This window comes from Balaenoptera musculus, chromosome 11, assembly GCF_009873245.2.
Source record: "Balaenoptera musculus isolate JJ_BM4_2016_0621 chromosome 11, mBalMus1.pri.v3, whole genome shotgun sequence".
Taxonomy (NCBI): domain Eukaryota; kingdom Metazoa; phylum Chordata; class Mammalia; order Artiodactyla; family Balaenopteridae; genus Balaenoptera; species Balaenoptera musculus.
This window is the reverse complement of record NC_045795.1, coordinates 39,025,374-39,048,492: the sequence shown is the minus strand read 5'-3', so window position 1 is coordinate 39,048,492 and position 23,119 is coordinate 39,025,374. Positions and strand designations below refer to the sequence as shown.

The 23,119-nt window shown below is 50.9% G+C and overlaps 1 protein-coding gene across 7 annotated transcripts in view; it reads left to right on the top strand.

Moving 5' to 3' along the window:
* Positions 1-23,119, top strand: part of PPARD (peroxisome proliferator activated receptor delta) — a 77,237-nt gene that overhangs the window by 42,632 nt on the left and 11,486 nt on the right. For 4 of the 7 annotated variants that reach the window (XM_036868556.1, XM_036868559.1, XM_036868553.1 and 1 more), the window contains one exon: positions 20,407-20,637. In XM_036868556.1, the coding sequence (XP_036724451.1) occupies positions 20,508-20,637 (130 nt within the window). In that variant the 5' untranslated portion in view covers positions 20,407-20,507. Of the gene's footprint in view, positions 1-1,462; positions 1,595-5,675; positions 5,682-5,717; positions 6,625-20,406; positions 20,638-23,119 lie in introns of those variants that run through there. The other 3 variants (XM_036868554.1, XM_036868558.1, XM_036868557.1) reach the window with 3 other exon arrangements.

The following is a 23,119-nucleotide window of genomic DNA, read 5'->3' as shown; positions in this document are numbered from 1 at the left end:
CTTAACCTTCAACTCTGCATGTTAGTTTCTTGCTCTTGATTTGACTTGAAGCAGTGGATTCCTTTGAACCAGTAACATCCCTAGGTTGATTGCTAGGCTTTAATTCTCACAAGAGGATTATAATACCTTTTCCCAAATACTCAATTGATGTTTCTCAGGCTTTGGGATTCAGTAATACATAAATTTCCCAAGAAATGTTGGGAAGGAAGTCTTGCATAGAAATACTAATCGAGAGATGTCACAAGGCAGGACTTGACGAAAGCCGAGCGTCATAGGGTTTCCTGGCTGGTGAGCTCCCCAGGGCAGCTGCTGTGTCTCGTACAGCACAGTGTCTCTGGGACCCCCTTAGCACTTGACCCAAGGTGGGTGCCTGGTCCATGGAGGGTGCTCCTTGAAAGTTGCTGGCTGAACAGATGGGTTTCCAACCAGTGGCTGGAAGCAGCGTATAAACAGCTTTGGCTGACGAAGATGATTCAGGTTGTAGAGGCTTGTGGAAGATGAGCTTGGAAACCTCTGAGATCTGTGTTGTGCTAAGCCTTGAACGACATGCAGAGAAGCTTGGATTTTTATATTCCGGACACTTACTGGGGAGAGAATTGAACATGACACAACTGAGTCTTCGTTGGCTCAGAGCCATGCGATGAGCTGAAAGCAGAATAGCCTTTTTCCTTTCTATTTTTTATTTTAAAAAAGGTCAAAGCTACAGAAAAGTTGACAGGAGAGTGCAATGAACTTTCGTATTTCCTTTACTGAGGTTCACCAATTGCTAACAGTGTTACGTTTGCTTAACATTATGTCATAGATCATCCACATTCCATATTTGTTCTCTGGTTTCCCTGTGATCAGGTTGCGGTTAACGTTTCTTATGGGAGCCCGCAGAGGTGATGAGTGCTTCCTGTTACTTCGCATAAGGAGGCACGATGATGCCAGTTGCCCCTATAAAGGTGATGCTGACTTTAGTCACCTGGTAGGTTGGTGTCTGTGAAGGCTACTTTTGTTTTAAGGCAGAGAACTTTGGAAGGAACTTTTCACTGACTTTTGGGAATAACTGACAGCCATGTTGGAAAAGAGACAATTTCTCTGTCAGTTGCACCTGCTATTGAGAAACATCTTGGTGTAGTCAGAAAAGCCCTGAGAGCCAGGAAACCGGCACTGGGAACCCAGCTCTACAACCATCTCTCCCCATGACTGTAGACAAGTTATGTCATCTCTCTGGGCTGGGCGATTGTACCTATAAGGAAATCGTCACTCAGAGAAATGAAGCAATTTGCCCAAGGCCACTCAGCTAGTGAGTGGCAGAGCTGGGGTTCAGACTCAGCTCTAGCTGGGCCAAAGCCCTGCCCTTGCCCTTGCCCTCACCCCAGTCCGCCTTGTCTGGCGTGGCTGGTCACTGTTAGGGTGGCACCAGGCACTAGTGCTCAGAAGCAAAAGAACACCAGCACCTGGAGGATGTGGGGAGAGAGGGAAGAGGGGGTGCCTGTCCCACCTGGGCTCCTCTCCGCACGTGGCAGGCGGCTCTGCAGGAAGGTCAGTGGGCTGTCGGGCACTCCTCCACCACCCTTGGAATAAAGGCTTTCGCATGGGTGTGACAGAGGTGAGCTGCAGGTGCCGGTCCGGCCCCGCCTGTCCAGGGAGGGAGGTGCGGGCCTCAGGTCACTGGCCTTGGCCCATGTTCGGGTTGCTGCCCAGGATCCCCACATTGGCCCATGAATGCCCAGGACGGTCCGGAGGGATGGGGGTAGGCAGTGCCTCAGCCTGCCTGGGTGCCTGGGGGCCGGGGTGGGGGACAGGAAGTATTGATGGGGGAAAGGTGCATAGAGCCTTGCCAAGCAGGTCACTGTGGGTGGGGAGACACCACGTACTTACTCTGGTCGCCTCAGGATTGGGGCGGAGGTTCTGGAGCAGGCAGCTAGGGAGAAGGGCCGGGCAGCAGCTCCAGAGTTCCCCAGGACGGCCCCTGCCGGCCCCCCGGCCTGTCACCTTCCCGGTTAGCGCCTCTCCCCAGGCAAGTAGCACCTGCGTGCTCGGTGAGTAGCGTCTGTCCTCACACTTTAATGGTGTCCTTCCCCAGAGCAGTTGTTTTGAGGAAAACAGTGGCTCCAACTGAATCCGGACATGGTTTGTCAAGGCCATGTTTTCCTGTTGCTGTTAGAGCTGAGAGTCCAGGAGAGTCAGCCTCCCCGAGTTCCAGCTGCTTCTCCCTACATTGTTCATCCCCACAGGCCTCCAGAGGGAAGAGACCGAATTCAGGACCTGGGCCAAAGCAGCCCAGCAAAGAGCAGGCCGTGCTGTGTGGGCCCTGCGGGGAGTTCTGGGAAGTTCTTCTGCCCCTGGTTCATGGCCTCCTTGGGCCCTGCCTTTTGGAGGGACCTCCAGGGCTCCGGCAGCCGGGCAGGCAGGGGCCGAGGGGGCCCTGGAGAGCGAAGCCCGGAGGGAAAGCGGTGTGAACAGATCCCCCACCTCCGCTGGTTGTAACACTCAAGGAACAGCAGCGGTGCTTTACATGATTCTTTTGAGGGAGCCCCTTCTATCCTCCTTCCGGGTGAGGCTGGAACCCTTACTGGGAACCTGACATGACCAAACGTGTGAGGCCTTCCGCTCCCTGAATGAATTCCCCAAGTGTCATTACTAAATCACTCAATCTTGGAGTTTCTCCATCTCTTCCCACACACCCCTCCTCCTGGCTCCTGAGTCTTAAGGAGTGAGATTGCAGGGTTTTGACCAGTTTTCTCCCTCAGAGCTCTTGCAAGCTGTCATGCAGGTGTAAAATCCGGAAGCTGCTGTCAGAATATTATGAGAATTGGAAGGTGAGGGCATGGGCCATTCTTCTGACTCTCCAAGGTGCTTCAATGTTTAAAAAGTCTGTTCTGGGCTCCCTGAGATTTGATAACTCTTGTTTTTTGTCCTTTCACCCCCTCACCTCTGGTTCTCCCTTTCCTCTTTGGGAGACTTCATGCTTTCCAAATATTTGTTAACTAGGCCCTTATCTGGGACTTTAGAAAGCAAACAGACAGGTGTGCACTCGAAACGGAAAGGGAGAACAGAAAGCAAGTACTGAAAATGCCTTTGAATTCACCACCGGGTGAGCTTCGCTTTGCTTTGCTTTGCTTCCTGCTGTCAGTACTCACCCTTAGTTCCTGAGCTGATTTCTCTCAAGTGAGGCCCAGAGCTTGTGTTAGGGAGAAAGCAAGGCGTTTTTGAAGGAGACTCCTGGCTTTTCTACTCAGCTTCATTACAAAAGACATTGATGCTTGTTTTAAAAACAACTACAACTACAATCGTGTAAAGACTGTTGATCTCCCCACCATCACACTCCTCCTTCCCTCCTTCCCATTCTAAACCCTCCACGGTTGTTTATGTTGTTGGGCAGGCGTCTGTCAGCTCTGTGTTGCAGTCCCATAAAATGGGCGTGAGGCAGACATGCAGTTCGACTACTCGCTGTTTCCTCCCAGCCGTGTGTTCCGGCCGTCCTGCTGTGGCACCACATCTGTGCCACCTGCAGGGTCGGCGGAGGATCCCATGACATGCACGTGCCAGAATGTTGTGTCTTGAGGTAGACTTCCTCAGCTTTCCTGCTTCATCTTGCTACTCTCTAAAATAACAATATCTCATGTTTGTATCATGCTTTTAAAACTTTTTCTTTGCTTTATTTTGCTTACTAAACACAGCACATATTCATTATAGAAAAACCAGATAAGCAATAAGGGAAGAAATCAAAATTACCCCTAAGGGATAGCTATCATTAACATTTTGGCATATAACTTGTATAATACAAATGTTTTTCATATTTAATGTCTCCTCTGAGCTTGGCTGCTTCCATTCGGAAGGCATGTGGATATTAGTTCCATCTTACAGATGGGATAACTGAGCCACAGAGAGGTTAGAAGGTTGCCCAGAGGTACACAGCATAGTAAAGACAGAGCTGGGAGTATACTTGTCATGTAGTCCAGCACCAGTGCTTTCTCCACTATGTCCCACTACCTTCTCACCTCCAGATAGAGAGGAGTCATGCTGGGGTCTGGATTTCAGCAGGACCTGGGCAGTTGCTATCATTTGTTGAATTGCCTTATCCAAAGGTTAATAAACGCCTAGAGGAAAGCATCTCATGACACTTTGGCCCCTCACTGATTTAGGAGAAAAGAGAGAAGGAAAATGTGCTCCTGAGATTTAAAGTGTTGCCCTTCCAGCACTTGGCTTCATCACCTTGATTATTGGGGGTTTCAGGAGCTGCACAGGGAGAGAGCATGATAAACCAAGGAGGAGGAGGGGTCGAGAAACCTTCCAATGACAAAGCTGCAGTAAGGAGAGGCTTCGCTTCGTCTGGAGAAGATGGCTTTGGGGAGGAGGAAGGTGCAGGCTGAGACTTGGTGACCAGAGGTCAGACAGGACAGGACCAGGAATGGAAATTAGTTGGATGGAGGGTCCACTCCCCAGGATACGGGAGACTGTAGCATTAGAGGGCTTCAGGAATGGAAGTGAGAAGCAGGACCCTGGAGTGGTTGAGAGCTCCCACCCTGAAGGCAGACCAACTCCTGGCCTGCATCCTGGCTTTCCCAGCCTTTTCCGGTCCCCGCCACCCAGCTCTGCTGTGTCTCTCTCCACCCCCATCTCCTGGGCCTAGGAGCCTGCATTCCCCCTACCTAGAACACCCTACCCCTCAGCCTGTGTAAACAAAAGCCATCTGCCCATTCCTTGACTTTACTTTTTTCTCTGAACCCTTAAGTGTTTTTTCTAATGAGCATATTTTACTATTAAGATCATTTCTGGATAACCCAGCTCTCCTTGGCCTTGACCGTTCCCTGAGGCCTCCAGCAAGAGACCATTTCCTCCCCAAGGACTCAGCCGCCCTCCTCCCCTTCCCCTGTTTGTGTGCAGCCTTCCCCAAGGTGGTTGCAGGTACTGGTTTCATCTTCCTCCTGGACTGGAGTGTAAACACGTTAAAGGCTCCTGAGGATTTGGTAACTACCTCCCTACCCCTGCCCCGAGAGGAGCTGAGGCCTGTGAATGGCCTGGGCCTCCCTCCATTGGGCTGTGCTCTCTAGGTCTACCCTGTGCGAGGATTTTAGAGTCAAAGTGTGTTGACACGCCCAACACTCCTTCCTCATGGGGACAATGGAGCCAAGAAGAATGAACCATCTCCCCCAAGGTCACCTTGCAGATTAGCAGAAGAGCTGCCGGGACCACAGCTAGGCCCCCTCAGCCAGCTGCTTCTGGACTCTGTGTTTTCCCCTCCACCCATTTCTACCAATTGATCGTAATCCTGATAAGCTCCTCTTTTGACTGGAATGGTCTGGAGAGTAGCCTCGAATACCCCGTGAAAACTGAAGCCTGAGGACAAATGATATCCACGGGGCTACTTCAGGCTGGGCTGGGAACGAAAAGCTTTTTTCCAACTGTAAGAAGTTATCCATTTATTCAGCAAGATTTGTTGGACAATTACTGTCTGCCAGTCACTCCTCTCTAAGATTTGAGGATCAGTGTGATTGTAACAGATGAAAATCTCTGGCTCGTAGAGTTATATTCTTTTGGGGAGAGACAAGCAGTTAACAAATGAGTAAAAAAGTACACACACATATGTATAGGTACATACATACATGTATGTGTATGTATATAAATATTTGTGTATATGCGCATGCGCATTCTCTCTCTCTCTCTTTCTCTCTCTCTCTCTCCAGATGGTGGTAAGAGCTACAGAGAAAATTGAAGCAGGGAAGAGAAATAGAAGTACCCAAGGGTGGGCTGGGGTGATTTTAAATCAGGTGGTCAGGTTGACTGTCACATTTGAGCAAAGTCCTGAGAGGTGAGGCAGCAAGCCATGGGGAAAGAACATTTTCAGCTGGAGGGGACAGCTGCAAAGGCCCTGAGGCAGGCTATGCCTGTTTCGTTCAGGACCAGAAGGGAGGCCATGTGCCTGGTGCCTAGTATCCTGGGAGGAAGGTAGCAGGCAGGGGCACCAGTTCTGGAAGGCCTCCAAGCCAGTGTAAAGATGGGCAGGAAGTGCCTGGAGGGATGTGATCACAGGAGGAACAGAATCGGACTTAAAGGGATCGGTCTGACTGTTGTGTGGAGAGTAGTGGAGTGAAGCCAGAAGCAGAGAAGCCAGTTAGGAGGCTGTTGCAGTAATCCAGGCAAGAGATGATGTTGACTTGGACCAGGATCCTAGCAGTGGAGGTGATTAGATCCTGGGTGTTTATTAAAAGCAGAGGCAACCAGATTTGCTGACTCTTACATTTTGGCCTGATCATCTAGAAGGTTGGAGTTGCCACTTACTGAGATGAGAAAGACTTTAGGGGAAATGTCAAAGGCTTGGTTTTGGATGTGTTAGGCTTGTGATATCAATGGGCATCCATGTGGAGATCTCAGAGAAGCTGGGAATGGAGAAATAAATAGGGGAGTCAAGAGCATATTGAAGGTGTTGAGAGCCATGAGCCAGCATAAGATCATGCAGGGAGGGAATGTAGATGGAGAATGAAAGAGACCTTTAGAGATTGGGAAGAAAATTGCTGACTGGCACCAGCAAAAGAGATTGATAAGGAGCAGCCATTGAGGTCAGAGGAAAACCTGGGAGCCAAGTGAAGAAAAGACGTAAAGGAGAAAGGATCCAGCAATGTATCCCATGCTTTGGTGAGTCAAGTAAGATGACTGTAATACATGTTCAGTACAGAAAGTTTTAAAAGTAGAGCAACATAAAAATAATAAATCACCTACCACCCTATTCGTACAAGGAAACTTCGTTCTTTCTCTAGCCTTTTTTTTTTTTTTTGGCTGCATTGGGCCTTTGTTGCTATGCGTGGGCTTTTCTCTAGTTGCGGCAAGCGGGGGCTGCTCTTCGTTGCAGTGCGCGGGCTTCTCATTGTGGTGGCTTCTCTTGTTGCAGAGTATGGGCTCTAGGCGCACGAGCTTCAGTAGTTGTGGCACGTGGGCTCAGTAGTTGTGGCGCCCGGGCTTAGTTGCTTCGCGGCATGTGGAATCTTCCCAGACCAGGGAGGGCTTGAACCCATGTACCCTGCATTGTCAGGCGATTCTTAACCACTGCACCACCAGGGAAGTCCCTCTCTAGTCATTTTTATGGGAACCATGCTGTCTCTGTAGTTTTGTATTCTGCTATTATTCACTTAACAAGTTATTAAATATTCTATGGAAACATGACTTTAATGGCTGGATAATACTCCATTTTCTGGGGGTGCCCTAATTTATTATCCATTCCTTTATTATTGGACATTGAGTCATTTCTGTTTTCTTTTCATTATTAAAAATATTTTTTTGTTGTTATAAAAATTGATTTCATTATTGTAAATGACATTGCATTGAACAGCCTGGTACAGTTTCCTGTGAGAGGAATTACAAGGTCAAAGGACATGATCACTTTTAGGTGAAATTTAAATTTGGGAGTCACAGTTTCTCCTGGACAGAACTTAGCTGTAGGGCTCTTCTGTGTCTCCTCTCCCCTCAGGGAGGTTCAGAAGTCACTCTGCCCTGCTGACCCCCATTTCTGCCTTCCTCCCCTCCAATTAGAGTTGGGCCAATCCGAGTTCTGTTCCCCCTCACTAGGCCTGGCCACCCCTCGGTGCGCTGCCCCTCACCTTGCCAACAGCCTCTGTCCCCTCACCCAGTTTGTTCATATGGCAGCAGGAGTTAGAGCTTCTCTCAGGCTCACCGGAGTGTTAGGATGAAATAGTCCAGTGTAGGTGCTCAACACACTAAGTGAGGTCATGTACATGAAGGCGTCTTGTGAACTTTAAAGGGCTGGCCCATGTCCCAGTCTCAGTTCTGCTTAAAAAGAAAAGGGTATGAGTAGCGGTGTCCAGTGCACGTCCCGTAACCACACCCCCCCACAGCAGGGCCACTGAGGCACAGGCTGGTGTGCTGGCGGCGAGAGCTGGGTGTCAGAAGTTTGGGGGGCTTGGATGGAGTTGTCGGGCCCAGGAATGTGGGGGCTGTTTGTGTTAGTTGGCCTCCTGCCAAGCAGTGCCAGGTGCCACATTTGCTGCCCAGACGTGTGTGTGTCGCAGCCAGGAATCACTAAGACCAGAACAGTGCTGGGAGGCTGGAGCCCAGGCCAGTCAGAGCAGGAAGGGATCTTGGAGTAGCTAATCCTGCCCTGACGCTCTCCTCAGTGAGGACGCCAGTGAGGTGACAGGAGACGTACTCAAATCTGTGTAAGGGCCCCATCCCTCGGCTCCTCAGCCCGGATCCTCCCGGGAATGGAACAGGCGGCTGCTTCCTGCCCCCAGCTCTCCAGGGCTCTGGGAGATGGCCTTCTCGCTCCCACCACCACCCCAGCTGGGTTTGCTGTCACCCTGGCCTCTCGGCATCCAGCTGAAATCATCTCCAGTTCATTTCTAAGTGCTGCTCTCACCCTGCCCATCCTCTTCATAGCCCTCCTAGGCTCTCCGTTGCCCTTCGGATAAACAGCCACATCCTTCACTCGCCCTTCGAGGCCCCAGCTGATCTCCAGCCTCAGCCAGACCGGCCGCCCTGTGCTCTCGGCACGCCAGCCGCACGGCCCTTCTTTCTACCCCTCAGAGGTTCTGTGCTGTCCTCCTCCCTTCTTGGGGTCTCTGTCCCCCCACCTGCCTGCCTCTTAGTCAGAGGCCACGTCCTCGGGACCCCCTCCCCGACCAGCCACACTAGGCTCATGTGGCGGTGTTGGCCTTTTGGCGCCCTGGTCATTGTTCACAGTTAGGTGTTTGTGTTGGGCACATGATGGTGAGTGCTTAACAAATATTTGTTAACTGAGTGAATGAGAACAGCTGGCAGCAGCCAGAACCAGAGGAAGAGCGGAGGGCACTGGCGGCATCAGCAGCTGTAGCTCCTGAGGTCCTCGGGTGAGAAGGTTCTGGAAAGGTCCCCGGCTGTGGCCCTCTGCCCGTTGGCACCCCTGCCCTTACCTCCAAAGCCTTCCCTGAGCAGGGAGGGTCCTCAGCTCTCAGGCTGCCGAGGAGAGGCCTGGCTCGCTTCTGGGCAGGCCCTTCTTTCACCTCCTCAGTATCTTTCAGTGTATTATTCAGTTTTCTTTCTTCAAAACACTTTTAAACGTATCTCCCTCTCTTCCCCCCATCATGAAAGTGTCCCACGCTCATTGTAAAGAATTTGAAGAACACGGAAAAATATAGTTAAGAAAATAAGAATCACCCCTCAGAGGGAAGCCCCATTAACAATTTGGGTCATGTCTTTCCGGTTTTGTTCCTGTGCATTATGTGCATGTTTCGACCTCGCTGTGGTTCTGTTGTCTGTGAAGACAAGACTTTTAGTATCTCCTCAGTCCTCCGCCGCTGACAGTCAGTGGCAGCTCAGTGCACTGACCTGCGTGGGGGTCAGTGGCCGGAAGCCGGCCGCCCGTCAGGCCCCTCGCTGGTCCCAGCTGAGGAGCCCTCCTGCCCACTATGATCTCTTCTCTGGGCACGTTCTCAGTAGCTCCCTGAGGAGGTACAATGAAAGGAGGCCGGCTTTTCCTTCTACTGTAGCTTAGCTCCACTCCACAGGGCTGACAGGCTGGCTCTTGGTGGAATTGGAAGAATTCTAGAATGGGGGACGGGGGGAGGGGCTAGCAGACTTTCCTCTGGTTCCCATACTCTCTGCACAAAACCAGCTCCCAGGCCACTCCTGGGGTTGGCCTCAGGGGACCTGCTGGGGTGAATCCATTCCAAGGCCACACAGGCCTCTCACGTGCCCTGAGGGCAGTAGGGTGACTGAGATTGACAAATGAGAGCAGAGAGCACTGCGGAGCTGCTGGTCTGGAAACCCAGGGCACTGGGTCAGTACTGGGTTAATGACTGATAGGGAAGCTTGGGAGTGAGTTGGCCGGGCCCCACGCCCGTGGCCTCTCTGGTCCTGAGCACTCTTCTGCCCTGTATCCAGGGGCTGCTGCTCCTCATCCCCCTGCAGTGAGGGAAGGAGGAAATGCAGCTACTAGGTCGTCCCAAGGGGCGGGGGAAGGGGCAGAGGTGGAGAAGGGTCCGGGCCCATCTCTCTGAAAGAAGCGCAAACCCAGAGCGGGGCGCCCTGTCAGCTCTGCCTTCTCACGGTTGATTGTAAGGCAGGGAATTGGGAAATTCTGGGTTTAGGTCCCTGGAATTCCAAAGGCCGCCACATGTCCAGACCTGGAATATCACTTGTTCCATGTCATCCCCTAAGGCAAGCCAGGAGTGATGACAGTAGCAGTAGCCACAGCCCCATTTGTTAGGTGTTTACACCCAGCACTGTTAAGCATTTGCGGTGTGGCTATCTCATCCGCATGACGGCCGCTCAGGTTATGTGGTAGTAGGCCAGCTTTAGGGCTGAGAAACTGAAGGGTTGGTGTCTCCCCCAAGTCACAGAGAGGGAGGGACAGCGCCAGGGTTTGAACCCAGGCCTGATACAGAAGCCTGTGGAATGAACTTCTGCGGGGTACTCGCTGCATCTCAAGGGCAGTAATACAGTAATAGGTGAAAACTCATATAGTGACAACTGTTACAACTGGACACAGTGTGGCTGAGGTTAATGTTTTTAGCCTGTTTATTCATTCAAGGAGTGTACGTTGAGCACCCATTGAATGCCTGGCACCGTGCGAGGTGCCGGGGACCTACCTCTGCAAGATAGATAGAGGGCATGGTGTGGGAAACTGGTAACGTGGTGAGAACAGACCAGCTAACAGACGTTGCAGTTTGATGTGGTAACCGCAGATCTGGAGAGCCTGGGTCAGAGTTGCAGTAGGAAGGAACAGAATAGGACTAGTCAAGGGGAGCTTCCTAAAGGAGGCGGTGCAGGCAGGTCTGGAAGGAGAGTAGGCCTTAGCTAGTGGCGGGGATGGCATTCCAGGCTGAGGCTGGTGCGAGCCTCTGTGTTCAGAGAGTGATGCTGCACGTGAGGCGAGTGGGATGCGCTGGGGAGGGAGCCGAGGACCGGAGCCTATGGCTGTCTTTAGCACACAGCAGTCATTTTCTGGCAGGGAGTATTCAGAAGGGCTTTAACCAGGGTGTTCTTGACAGAAGCAGTTCTTGGCATCTAGACAGAGGATTCAGGGATGATGGCTCCAGACTGAGGCTAAGAGCAGCTTCCAGATCCAACAGGGCAAGGACTTACCAGCTTCTGGTCCAGTCTTACCCAGCACCACATGCAAGGTACAGCATAGTGATTAAGACTGGAGCCAACCTTCCTGGACTCAAATCCTGCTCCTCCAGTTACTGTGTGACCTTGACTCAATTACTTTCCCTCTCTGTGCCACAGTTTCCTCATCAGTTAAATGGAGATAATAATAGCACCTGACTCTTAGGGCTATTGTGAGGATTAGATGTGTCAGTATACACACAGCTTGGTGTATTATAAACCCTTGGAGAATTGGAAGCTGGTACCTTTGTGATGGAGGTGGTGGACCCGAGGCTTGGAGCTGTGACCCACCTTAGGCTGTGGTGCAGGGAGAGGCCTGACAGGATGCATCACAGCTGAATGGGCCCTGACACAAGAGTAACCCCACTCAGAGCACACATCCTGCTGCTGGGTGTCAGGGAAGCTCCACTTCCCGAGGATGACTAGACTTGGTGGAAGGATTAGGGCCCCAGGTGGCTTGGTCGCTCGAGCCCCAGACCAGGCCTCTCTGGAGCTCTGGGTCATTTGGGTTAAGCCCCTAACTACCTCTGCCCATGAAATCTACCTGCCCAGTGGGAAATGGATAGAGTCGTGCCCCTTGCCCAACTTTAGCTCCTAGAAGGGGCAAGAGGGTGGAATGCTTGCTTGGCAGGCTTTTGTGAGCGTGTATACACACAACACGTGTGTGAATGCCAGAATCAGAGTAGCCCAGGTATTTGTTTTTGTAAGAATTTCTTTTGGTAGCGACTCCATTTTCTGTGCAAGGGCCGCAGAGCAGCACCCCTCTCGTTCTGGCTGCAGGACCCTTGTCCTGAGGACAGCACCAGCCTCTTAAGTGGGGCAAAGCTGTGACACAGTCAGAGGGTTTCTGGCACTGGCACAGTGCTGGGGGGTGGCAAAAGCAAAAACCAAGGTTTCTCAGCCACATAAAGGTTAAACCTAGTGCCAGGTGCTATTTTTAGTGCCAGGACTGAAGGAAGGAAGAAGGGAACAGGGTGCACTGCAGGGAGAGTGGAGGCTGTGGTGGCAGCTACCTGTGAAAACCCAGCCTGTGGGCCGGCCCGGTGAGCAGGGGGGGAGGGCCTAGGGAATAAAGCGGCTCCTGGCTGGGCGAGCTGAGACCAGCGGTGGGGGCAGGCGCTGGGGAGAGGGGCAGACCTCAGCTGTAGATGGAGCACCCAGGGCTGTGTGAAAATGGATGGCTTCCGGCAAATTGCAGGAATGGGCCCCAGCATGGGGTTGCATCTAAATAAGCAACAGCCCAAGGGATGTGTGTGGGTTTTAGAGCAGCCAGACTGCAGCTTCCCTCCCCCTGCAGCTGCTGTCCTTAAGAGGTCGCAAACAGAAGGGACAGCTCGGGCTGGGAAGGAACATCCACCGGGAGTCCAGAGACCCTGGCCCCAAATCCCAAACTCTAGCCAGAGCCCAGCATCACATCTGATTTCAAGAGGCCACCACTTGCACCCCAGAAACTGAGAAGAGTTCCTCTGGTCGTGGTGAAAGAACGTTCTACCAGCTGATATGTGGAAGGGAAGCTGAGGCTCAGGAGCATCAGGTGTGTAAGGTGGCCCCGTGCGCACAGCTCCTCAGAGGCCGGGCTGGGCTCGGGCCCCGCGGTGTTTGCACCCCGTGGTCCTCTGCTGCATCCTCTAGCGTGTTCTCTGAGAGACGCCTGTCAGGCCAGGCGGGCCTGAGCTTTTTGTCACTTTCCTCATCTGCCCAGGGGAGCCCACGGGGCTGGCCTTGTGAGGATTGGGCGGAGCCTGCCATGCAGTGGGAACTCAGTCAGCTCCTGCCCCTCCCTCCAGGATTCAGTCCCAACAGTGACCTCTGTCCCATCTCCCAGGGTCACTCAGAGCGTCAGAGGATATGAGGGAATGTGTGAGAAAATATTTTGTCGAGTATCTGTACGGGGAAGTGTTGTTTTTCCTCCTCTGTTTCCACCTGCCCGGTGTGCCTGCAGTCCTCACACCCCCCTCTCCCTGGCTCCCATCACCACAGCCTGTGTGATTTCCCTGTGTCCACTGACACCCAGGCTACACGGAGCCCCAGACAGTTTGTTCTAATCAGCCTCCTCCGCTTACTCCTGTGGTCAGTGCCACCACTGTGCCTCTGGCTCTTGGGTGTCCCATCATCTGCCCCTTCTGTCACCGTGCTGCCCATCCTCTTGATGCTGCTCCTCAGAAGCCTCCTGGAGCCCCTTCAGCCACAGGCCTGGCTGAGGGTCTCTCACCACTCACCTGCCCCTGCCTCCTCCACTTCCAGGCTTTTCAATTCTGTGGAGCATGAAGAATCAGCGTCTGTGGTCCTTGTTATTTAGATAATCGCCAATTTTTGTAGAGCATTTTATACGAGCCACGACGGTCACACACTGCTCTTGGTGATCACCGAGGTCCTTTACAGTGCTGTCACCAACCCCCTCCCCACAGTCCTCTCCTCTCCTCTTTTATCCTGCTGCTATTTCAGTTAGGATTGTGTTCAACTGCACGAAACCGAAATCTGGCAAACAGTGCCTTGTGAAATAGGCATTTCATTTTTCCACCTAGGGACTTCCCTGGTGGTCCAGTGGTTAAGACTCTGCGCTCCCAATGCAGGGATCCCAGGTTTGATCCCTGGTCAGGGAACTAGATCCCACATCCATGCTGCAACTAAAGATCCCGCATGCCACAACTAAGACCTGGCACAGCCAAATAAATAAATTAAAAAAAAAATTTTTTTTTTCCACCTAACAAGTAGTCTGGAGACAGGCATTCTAGGGTTAGTTCAGCAGCTCCGTGATGCTGTGGTGACCCGGCTCCTTCCTCCTTTCTGCCCCACCCTCTTGACCTCTGTTTCCAGAAGACCTTCTAGTAGATTTCTTTTTTTTTTTTTAAGTCTTTATTGAATTTGTTGCAATACTGCTTCTGTTTTATGTTTTAGGGGGTTTTTCTTGGCCGCAGGGCATCTTAGCTCCCCAACCAGGGATCAGACCTGCACCCCCTGCATTGGAAGGCGAAGTCTTAACCACTGGACCACCAGGGAAATCCCTAGATTTCTGTTTACATATTGTTGGTCAGAATTGTCACATGAACACTGTAGCTGCCAGAGAGTTTGGGAAATTGAGTGTGTAGCTAGGCACGTGGTTGATCCAGAGAAAATGGGGACTCAGTGAGAAAGAAGGGGAATTGGAACCAGGTAGCAGCTGGAAGTGACTACCCCAGATGGCGGCTCCTCATTCCTAGTCAGAACCATGTGGCGGGAACTGCACCTCTGAGCATTTCCCTTGCTCTGGGTCTGGTGATTCCCAGGTTTAATGCTCAGGGATGATCAGGGATTGATCCTTGAGGAACCGATTTATGCTAACCGGACTCACATCGCTGCAAATGGGTACAGTTCATGCATCGTGAATGAGTAAAGCAGCCTAGGAGTAACAGCTGGAAGCAGTGAAGACACTGCCAGTGGAGAGCGCGATTCCAGGTAAAGGGGCCGCCACTGCCTAGCCCCTGGGTGGGGGTGAGGGGGCCAGGGGCATGCAGGCCAGGTTTGCCCGATTTTCAAGAGAAGCCAGGGAAGTCCCCTTGGCAGCCCAGTGGTTAGGACTCCACACTTTCACTGCCGAGGGTGTGGGTTCAGTCCCTGGTCGGGGAACTAAGATCCCACAAGCTGTGCAGTGCAGTCCCCCCACCCCCCCCAAAAAGAAGCCAGAAAGCCAGATTTTTTAAAGCTTTTTTAAAAAACTCTATTTTGAAAAAAGTCTAGGGTTACCGAAATATTGTAATGATTACCAAACTTACCAAAGCTAAGAAATGAATGCTGGTACAACGCTATTAACTAAACTAAGCAGATTTTATTTGGAACTTCCCAGTTTTTCCACCACTGTCCTCTTTCTGTTCCAGGATCTAATCCACCACCCTACGTTGCATTTGGTTGTAATGTCTCCGTCTGTGAGACTTTCTCAGTCCGAAAACTAGAATTTTACATGACTTCTCCCAAGTTTTCCCATTCTGCTGCAATAATTTGGAAATTATACGCTCTATTTACGGTGTCTTAGTGGTTACCTTTGAAATTTTTCCGTGTGCATTTGACTGAACTGTAAAGTTCATCAACATCTCCAGGTGTCTCCTGAAAAATAAAAGGACTTGAGCAATTTAACGCTGATCATGCCCTCTCATCTTCCACATTATTGTTTGTAAGTTTTGCTTTTTTATTTTATTCCAATTTAAATTATTTTTAGAACAGGTAGCATGCCTATAGTTCAGAATTTAAAAGGTACAGTACTAATACAACATTGTAAATCAACTATACCCCAATAAAAATTTTTTAAAAACAAAATAAAAATAACAGGTACAGTGAAAAATCTCTGTCCCATCAGTGACCCAGACACTCAGTTCCCTCCCCAGAGGCAACCAGCGTTCCCAGTTCTTAAGTAGCCTTCCAGCGCTGTCTTACACATACACAGTCAAATCCAGCTTCATTGTATCTTCTTTGCACAAACTATAGCTCTTCACTTCATTCTGCAAATTGCTTTCTTCCCTTATTAATATATCTTAGAGATACTCCCAAATCAGTCCATAAACATCATCATTCTTGTTTATGGCTGTCCCCTGTTAATGGACATCTAGCTTGTTCCCCACACATACTGGTCAAGTAATACTGTAATGAGTAACCTTGTGCTAATACTTTATGTCACTGTACTTCAGTGGAAGGATAGCTGTAAGATACAACCTAGAAGTGGTATCTCTGGATCAAAGGGAATGTGTCCTGTAATTTAGATAGATGTAGCCAAATTACCCTCTTTAGAGGTTGTGCTAACTTACCTTTCCACAGGGACATGTGAGATGATGTTTCCCCACGTGCTTAGCCACAGAGTGTTAGCATCTGTTTTGGGGTTTTTTAAAAAATAAATTATTTATTTATTTAATTTTGGCTGTGTTGGGTCTTTGTTGCTGTGTGTGGGCTTTCTCTAGTTGCGGTGAGCGGGGGCTACTATTCCTTGCAGTGCGCGGGCTTCTCATTGTCGTGGCTTCTCTTGTTGCGGAGCATGGGCTCTAGGCGCACAGACTTCAGTAGCTGTGGCACGCAGGCTTCAGTACTTGTGACACGCAGGCTTCAGTAGTTGTGGCGCACGGGCTTAGTTGCTCTGCGGCATGTGGGATCTTCCCAGGCCAGGGCTCGAACCCGTGTCCCTTACGTTAGCAGGCAGATTCTTAACCAGTGCGCCACCAGGGAAGCCCCATGAGTGTTAGCATCTGTTTTAATCTGATTGTAAAAAGTATATTTCAGTGTCGTTTTAATTTGCATTTCTCTTTTATGAATGATGTTGAGCGTTTTTTCATATGTTTAAGAACTAAGTGTATATACCTTTTCTGTGTATATTTTTTGTATCCTGGGCCCATTTTTCTATTGGATTGCTGGTCTTTTACTTAATAATTTGTAGGAACTATTTTAGGGCAATTAGCCCTTTGTCTGATAAGCTGCAAATACTTTTCCCAGTCTATTATCTGGTTGTTTTTTTTTTTTTTCTCTTATGATGGTTTTTTCACCTTGTAGTAAGTTTGTATTTTTATGAAATCAAATTTATTAACTTTTTTACCCATTAAGCTTTATGGGCTTAGTATCCACCTTGGCTCTTCTCCCACTTAGCTTTTCAACACTTTTTATAATTCATGTATTTTTGTTTTAACTTTAAAACCTTTGATTTATTTGGACCTTGTCTTGGTATAAGATGTACAGTAGGGATCCAGATGGCTACTCACTTGTCCCAATACTATTTATTGAAGAATCCAACTTTTCTTTTTGATTTGGAGTACCATTTTTATAACATTAAAGTCCCATATGCATTTGTATCTGTTTATGGACTTTGTGTATTCTCTTTCAATGATTATCTATTCATGTGCCAGTACCACACTCTTTTAATTACCGTAGCCCTACTATATAATCCTTTTTATTTCTCTTCAGCTAATTCCCTATCATGTTTGCCAGAGTACTTCCACTCAGCCTCTTTGCTTTCTTCAAGTCCCATCTTTTACTCTCAGTAAACCACCATTCCTCCTACTTAAGTTAACTAACAAGAGTGAAGTCATTCCCTATGAGCTTTAGCACACCGCCACCACCACCCCCATACACACTGCTGCGATAACTTTGTATTTTCCTCATCCTGTGCCCTTGAATTATTCCTCTCCCATCAGTCATCCTGCCCCAGCTTCCCCCTTGAATCTTCAGCCTGTCTTTCTCTGAAGACCTCTCCTTTAGCCACTGCTTACTTGAGCCTCCTCTATTCCAAAAAAAGTTTTCCTGGCTTTGCTACTTCAAGCTACATCCTCTTGTACATTCCTTTCCATGACATGTTCATTAAAAAATTAGTCTCTATTCATTGTCCCAGCTTACTTGCTGCCACTTATTCTTCAGAGCTCAGGTTTCCATCCCAACCACTTGGTTGAAATTTGTATAACAAGGTCAAAGATGACCTCACAGTCACCAGATTCAGTGGCCATGTGTCAGTTTATCACCCTTGAACTCTGCAGCATTTGAGATGGTTGACCGCCCACTCCCCCCAAAAAACAGCCCCTCCCTTGTCTCTGAGACACCCGGCTGTCCCGAGTCTCTCCTGTCTCTGACCACTGCCTCACTGTCTGCTCTGGTGCCTCTTCCTCTGTCCTCCCTTGACGTGTCACTTTCCTTTGGTGAACTGAATTCCGTCCTGCTCCTGTCACATCAGTGACGATCCCCCCCATGCCCCCGACAAATCTCCAGATCCCCAACTCCCCAGCTCTTAGACTCTAGCACCGAATTTCCAAACTGCCTTTAGGAGACCAATTAAGAGGTCACTGTGTCAATCCAAACAAGGGAAAATGAAGGCCTTGTGGAAAGGAATGATTAAGAGGGAATGATTTACCATCAGCTAGAAGTTGCTTTGCTGTGGCACAGTGGTTCTCAAGCTTAGCTGCGTGTTACAGTCACCAGGGGAATTAAAAATAAAAATCCTGATGCCCAGGACTTCCCTGGTGGTCCAGTGGTTAGGAATCCGCTTTCCAATGCAGGGGACACGGGTTCTATCCCTGGTCGGGGAACTAAGATCCCACATGCTGCGGAGCAACTAAGCCTGCACACTCTAGAGCCCACGTGCCGCAACTACTGAGCCTGCGTGCCACAACTAGAGAGAAGCCCACACGCCACAACAAAAGATCCCATGTGCCACAACTAAGACCCCGATGCAGTGAAATCAATCAATCAATCAATCAATCATAGTAATTTTAAAAAATCCTGATGCCCAAGCTGCTTCCCAAACCAATCAAATGAGAATCCCTGAGGATGAGCCCAGGCATCCATATTTTTAAAAACTCCCCAGTGGAGATCGGTGCCTGCAGCGAGGAAGGCACTGCCCTGGAAGGGAAGGCTGCCGCCACCCCTGAGAGCAAGGAGCCCCAGGCCAAAGGGGCAGAGGGCTAGCGCTGCCTCCAAGGGAGGAGGCACAGAAGAGGCAGGGCCCCAGGCCGCAGAGCCATCCACTCCCTCGGGGCCCGGAGAGTGGCCCTACACCAGCGAGCGAACAGAATGAGTAGCTGGGTGGGGGCAGGTGGGTGATCTCTAAGCTGCAAAAACTGTTCTGTCCTTGTGAGGTCACTGCCTGGACCTGATGCCCTGGCTGCCTTCCTGTGCCCAGAAACGAAGGGGCTGTTGCCCCCTAGCCACGTTCCCTCTCTTCCTCTCCCTCCTGTGGATTCTCCCATCATCCATCTGGTCTTCCTCTTAAGGCCAGTCGAAGATGGTCCCTTGCAGTTTCCCAAGTTAGGTTAGTGATGTGAAATGCTCCTGCCCGTGTCCCTGCCTCCTTCCCTGTCCCCACCCGTGCAGAAGGCAATTGCTGGTTTTCTTCCCCAATTCTTCTCCAAGTAGGTTTTGTTTACTCCCCAAATCCCTGAGCCAGAAGTGGGGGTGCCTACACTCCCACACCCTGAGTGTCCAGCCTTCCCCTGCTGCGTTTGTAGTCTCTTGTGCTGTGCCTAGTGGCCCCTGGGCTGGGGAGGACACTGCCCCTGTCTAGGTTTTTATAAATGTCTTACTCAAGTTCAAACCTCCAAAAAAGAAAAAAAAAAAAAAAAAACTCCCCAGTGATTCCAGTATAGCCAAGTGTGCAGGCCTAGATCAGGAAGAGAGAGGGTGTGGAGTGTCAAATGATTCCCGCCTTCTGGCTTTGATAGGTGGGTAGTTGGGCATTTGGGTCACTAAAGTAGAGATTAGCAGAGGAAGAGAAGGGCGGGCTTAGGGCCAGATGGTGGCTCCTGTTTGGATAGGTTGAGTTTGAGCTGCCTGTAGAACATCCAAGATAAGGTCCCACAGATGCTTGAATTTCCCTAAAGCAGGTCTTTCCTGCTGTGAATCTTCCAGGCCTGCAGCACCACAGGACAGAGTCTAGTCACACTCCCTACGCCAGGGCATTTGAAGTGCTCATGCCTGGATAAAACCCACCTTCCCAGCCCGCCCTTCAAATCCTCTCTCCTACAGCACCCCACGCCTCAGCCAGCAGGGTCCCTCACCACTCCACAGACACTGTGCTGCCTCAGTGTCTTTTCTCGGGCCTTATTCTTGAGAGGTGTTCCTTGCCGGGAGGACTCTCTCCCACAGCACCCATAGCCTTACCCCCTCTGACTGCAGCATCTGTGGACAGTATTTTACTTGCTGAGGGTTGGAACTGCCTCCTCCTGGGTGATGTAGGCATGGGGGTCACCACCCAGTAACCCAGATTCCAGGACAGAGTGCATCGCCCCTTGCCTGACGGCTCTGCATTGAGCGTCTGGTTGCAGATCTGCTGTCAGCTGTGAGTCTAGCGTGGCAGGGGCTCGTGTCTTTTTCCCACACCCAAACATAGGAAGGGTAGGATCCACTCCCTTGAAGAAAGGTGGCTTAGGAGAGCGATGATTCTTGGGCCTGGGTGCTGGTGGGGACAGGATGGGGGTTGGGAGGTCTGATGCATATCAGGATCTCCAAGAGGACTGGAAAATTTGAAAAAGCCCCTCAAGTCATTCTCATGTGGCTCCTGTAGGTTCAGGAGGCTCAAAGAGCAGGATGCCGGGAAGGGTGGCACAGGGGTGTATCACCCCATCTGGCTAACGGAAGCTGCCCTGAACCCCACAAACCTGCCCCAAGAGCCCGGTGGGCAAAGGGTGGAGGGGCAGTGACCTGTGATGGCAGGATTAGAGGTTCGCACTGCAGGGATGAGTCGCTCCTGCTCTGCGGGACCAGGGGCAGCAGAAGCGCCCCTCCAGTCCCCCCAGACGGTGGCCCTCGATCCTGCCCCACTCCATCCCCCTCTCGTCCTCTTCCCTGCCTCCCCAACCTCTCCCTGTCTTCTTTGCCCAGGCTGACAGGAACTGCCCTGTAGAGGTCCATCTGTGTTCAGACCCAGAAGATGCCAGAGCTATGACCGGGCCTGCAGGCGTGGTGCCGAGGGGAAATCAGCCATGGAGCAGCCACCGGAGGAAGCCCCTGAGGCCCGGGAAGAGGAGGAGAAAAAGGAAATGGCAAAGGCAGAAGGAGCCCCAGAGCTCAATGGGGGACCAGGGCACTCACTTCCTTCTAGCAGCTATACAGGTAAGGGGGAGCAGGCAGGGGACACGGGGCAGAGAGAGCACAGATGGGGTTTGGGGGACAGGGAACCTGGCCCTCTGCTAACAGCATCATCTTGGGGTGCAGGGCCGCAGGGTGGTTAAGGACTGGAGCCAGACAGCCCAGGGTCACACCCCTGCTCTGTTGCTCATCAACTGCAGGATCTTGGGCAAGTTGCACCCCTTCTCCCTGTAAAACAGACAGGGATTATAGGGGACGTGCACACGAGCTTCTGTGAGAATGGAATGAGTTAGCCTGTGTAATGCATGTTGTCATCATTATTATTCCACCTCTCCTACCACAAGGGATCCAGGACAAATGTGCATCAACAACATGCCAGAAAGATCATCTGTACCTGTGATTGTTAGGATCAGTCAGAACACACAACTCAATCTGGTACTAATTACACATCATCAAGGTGCATTGTAATTAGGCAAATGCTAAGCACTTAGTGAGAATGACTGGAATTAATCATACTTTTGTGCAGCCAGACAGATTTTAGCTTCTCTTGTCTAACTTGTTGGTTCCCCTTTATCTACTGCCAGCAGCAGTGTAGACGTTTTCCTCTGGTACCTTGTACTGTGGTGTCCTCATCTTCATCATCGTCATCATGCTATGTCCACCTTCAAGGGCATCCAGACGCTGCACCCCCTCTCAGCCCCTGACTCTCCCTGCTGCTGCCGCCGCCCCTTCCCTGCTCCCTGCCCCATGGTCCCAGTTCTCTCCTGCTCCCTCCACCTGAGTGCCAGCACATTCGGCTGGTCCTTGCTCCCTTCCCTCAGAGGGTACTCAGCGTCATTAGAGGATGTGCTGCCGGGGGGGGGCATCCTGATTTTGCTGCTGGCTTCAGCTGAAGGGGATGGGGATCCTGACCATAAGTGGTGATTCGGAGCAGAGGAGCAGGCCTGCCCCACAAAGATGAGCTCTGGCTCCCTGTGTCTGCATGGGGAGAAGGAGGCAGATGGTGTCAGGAGTTAAGGCAGGGTGGGGGCTCTTGGGGTGGGACAGGCTCCTGCTTGAGCCTGCAGCTAAGAGAGGCCTGAATCCTTGGGCCTTGCTTGCTGCTTTCAACCTACAAAGCAGAGTCCCGGGATTTTGCAGAGGTTCTTCCTCTTCAGGGCACATGGTGGGGTAGGGTGAGGGGAGAGCCATCATCCAGTCCCTCTGATCCCACCAGACACCCTGGAACGACCAAAGGAGGCCCAGTGTGATTTCAGGGCTTGAGAGAAGGTATCCCCTATCCCCCAGGGTAACCTACTCCCTGTCGGTTGGCCGATGGCTTTGCAGACCCAACCTTTCTCAGGAGAGAGGAATGAATGGCTGACCTGCACACAGGACCTGCGCACACTGTCCTGAACTTGAGACAAGCGGGGAGGCCTAGGAGGCAGAGGGGAGACACTGGGAGCTAAGAAGGAGCTAGAGTTGTCACTGAGGACACCAAGGGAGAGTGGAAGGGGAAGAGAGGGCCCTGGGGTTGGTGGCCTTACTGCCTACCCTAGCCCACACTGCCCGCACGGCTGGCCCAGGCACATAGAAGTACCTGCAGTGTGGTGTCCTGTCCTGGGGTTTCCTACACACGCTGTGGGGACCGTATCCCCAAATGATAGGCTGTTTGCATGCAGACCAGAGTGTGGTAGCTGGTGCAGAAGCAGGCGAGGTGGGCATGGTGATGGCATCTCAGGGAGCTGTACTGGTGGGATTTAGGGCACGTGGGGAGATGTCTGGGGCAGAATTTGCCCAGCCAGTCTCACAGTGCTGTGTATGATGTTGTGTTTAATAGATTCCGTTTATCAATAAATGGATGAATTGGCGGTAGAAAGACTTACTTGTTCAGTAATTGAAATGGAGGGGGCTGTTTAACCTAATCAATAGGTGAAAGCCACAGTATGTAAAATTCTACAAGACAAGCCCCCCACCAGAAAAACAGAAGCAGGTAATTCACGGCAGGACAAACACAAATGGCCAGAAAACATGAAACATTTTTCAGTCTACTCAATAGTCAAAGAAGGAATCTTCAGATGAGGTGTCGTTTAGCCTGTCAGATTGGCAGCGAGGCCTGGGTTGGCCAGAGGGTGAGGACGTGGCCCTCCAGTAGTCCCTGAGGGTGGAAGGGGCAGCTGGGCAGTGCAGGCCATTACTACTTAGCGTGCATTCCTTTGGCCCTGCAGTTCCTCTTTTAGGAATGTATCCAGTGTAAATACTCGCTCAGCATGCACAGAGATTTCCACACTTATCTACAGGAGCACTGCTTATAATAGCAGAAAATTAGAAAGTGCCCATGTGTGGGGAATTAGTTATATAAACTGTGGTAGAGCCATACGGTGGGATGCTCTGCAGTCATTAGGTCTGTGTATACTGAGAGGGAAGTAAGTTCCTGACAACTTGGGGATCCCATTGTTTAAAAATCCTTATATATCTTAGAAGGCACTGGAAGAGGACACTCAAATAGCTAGTGAGGCTACTCTGA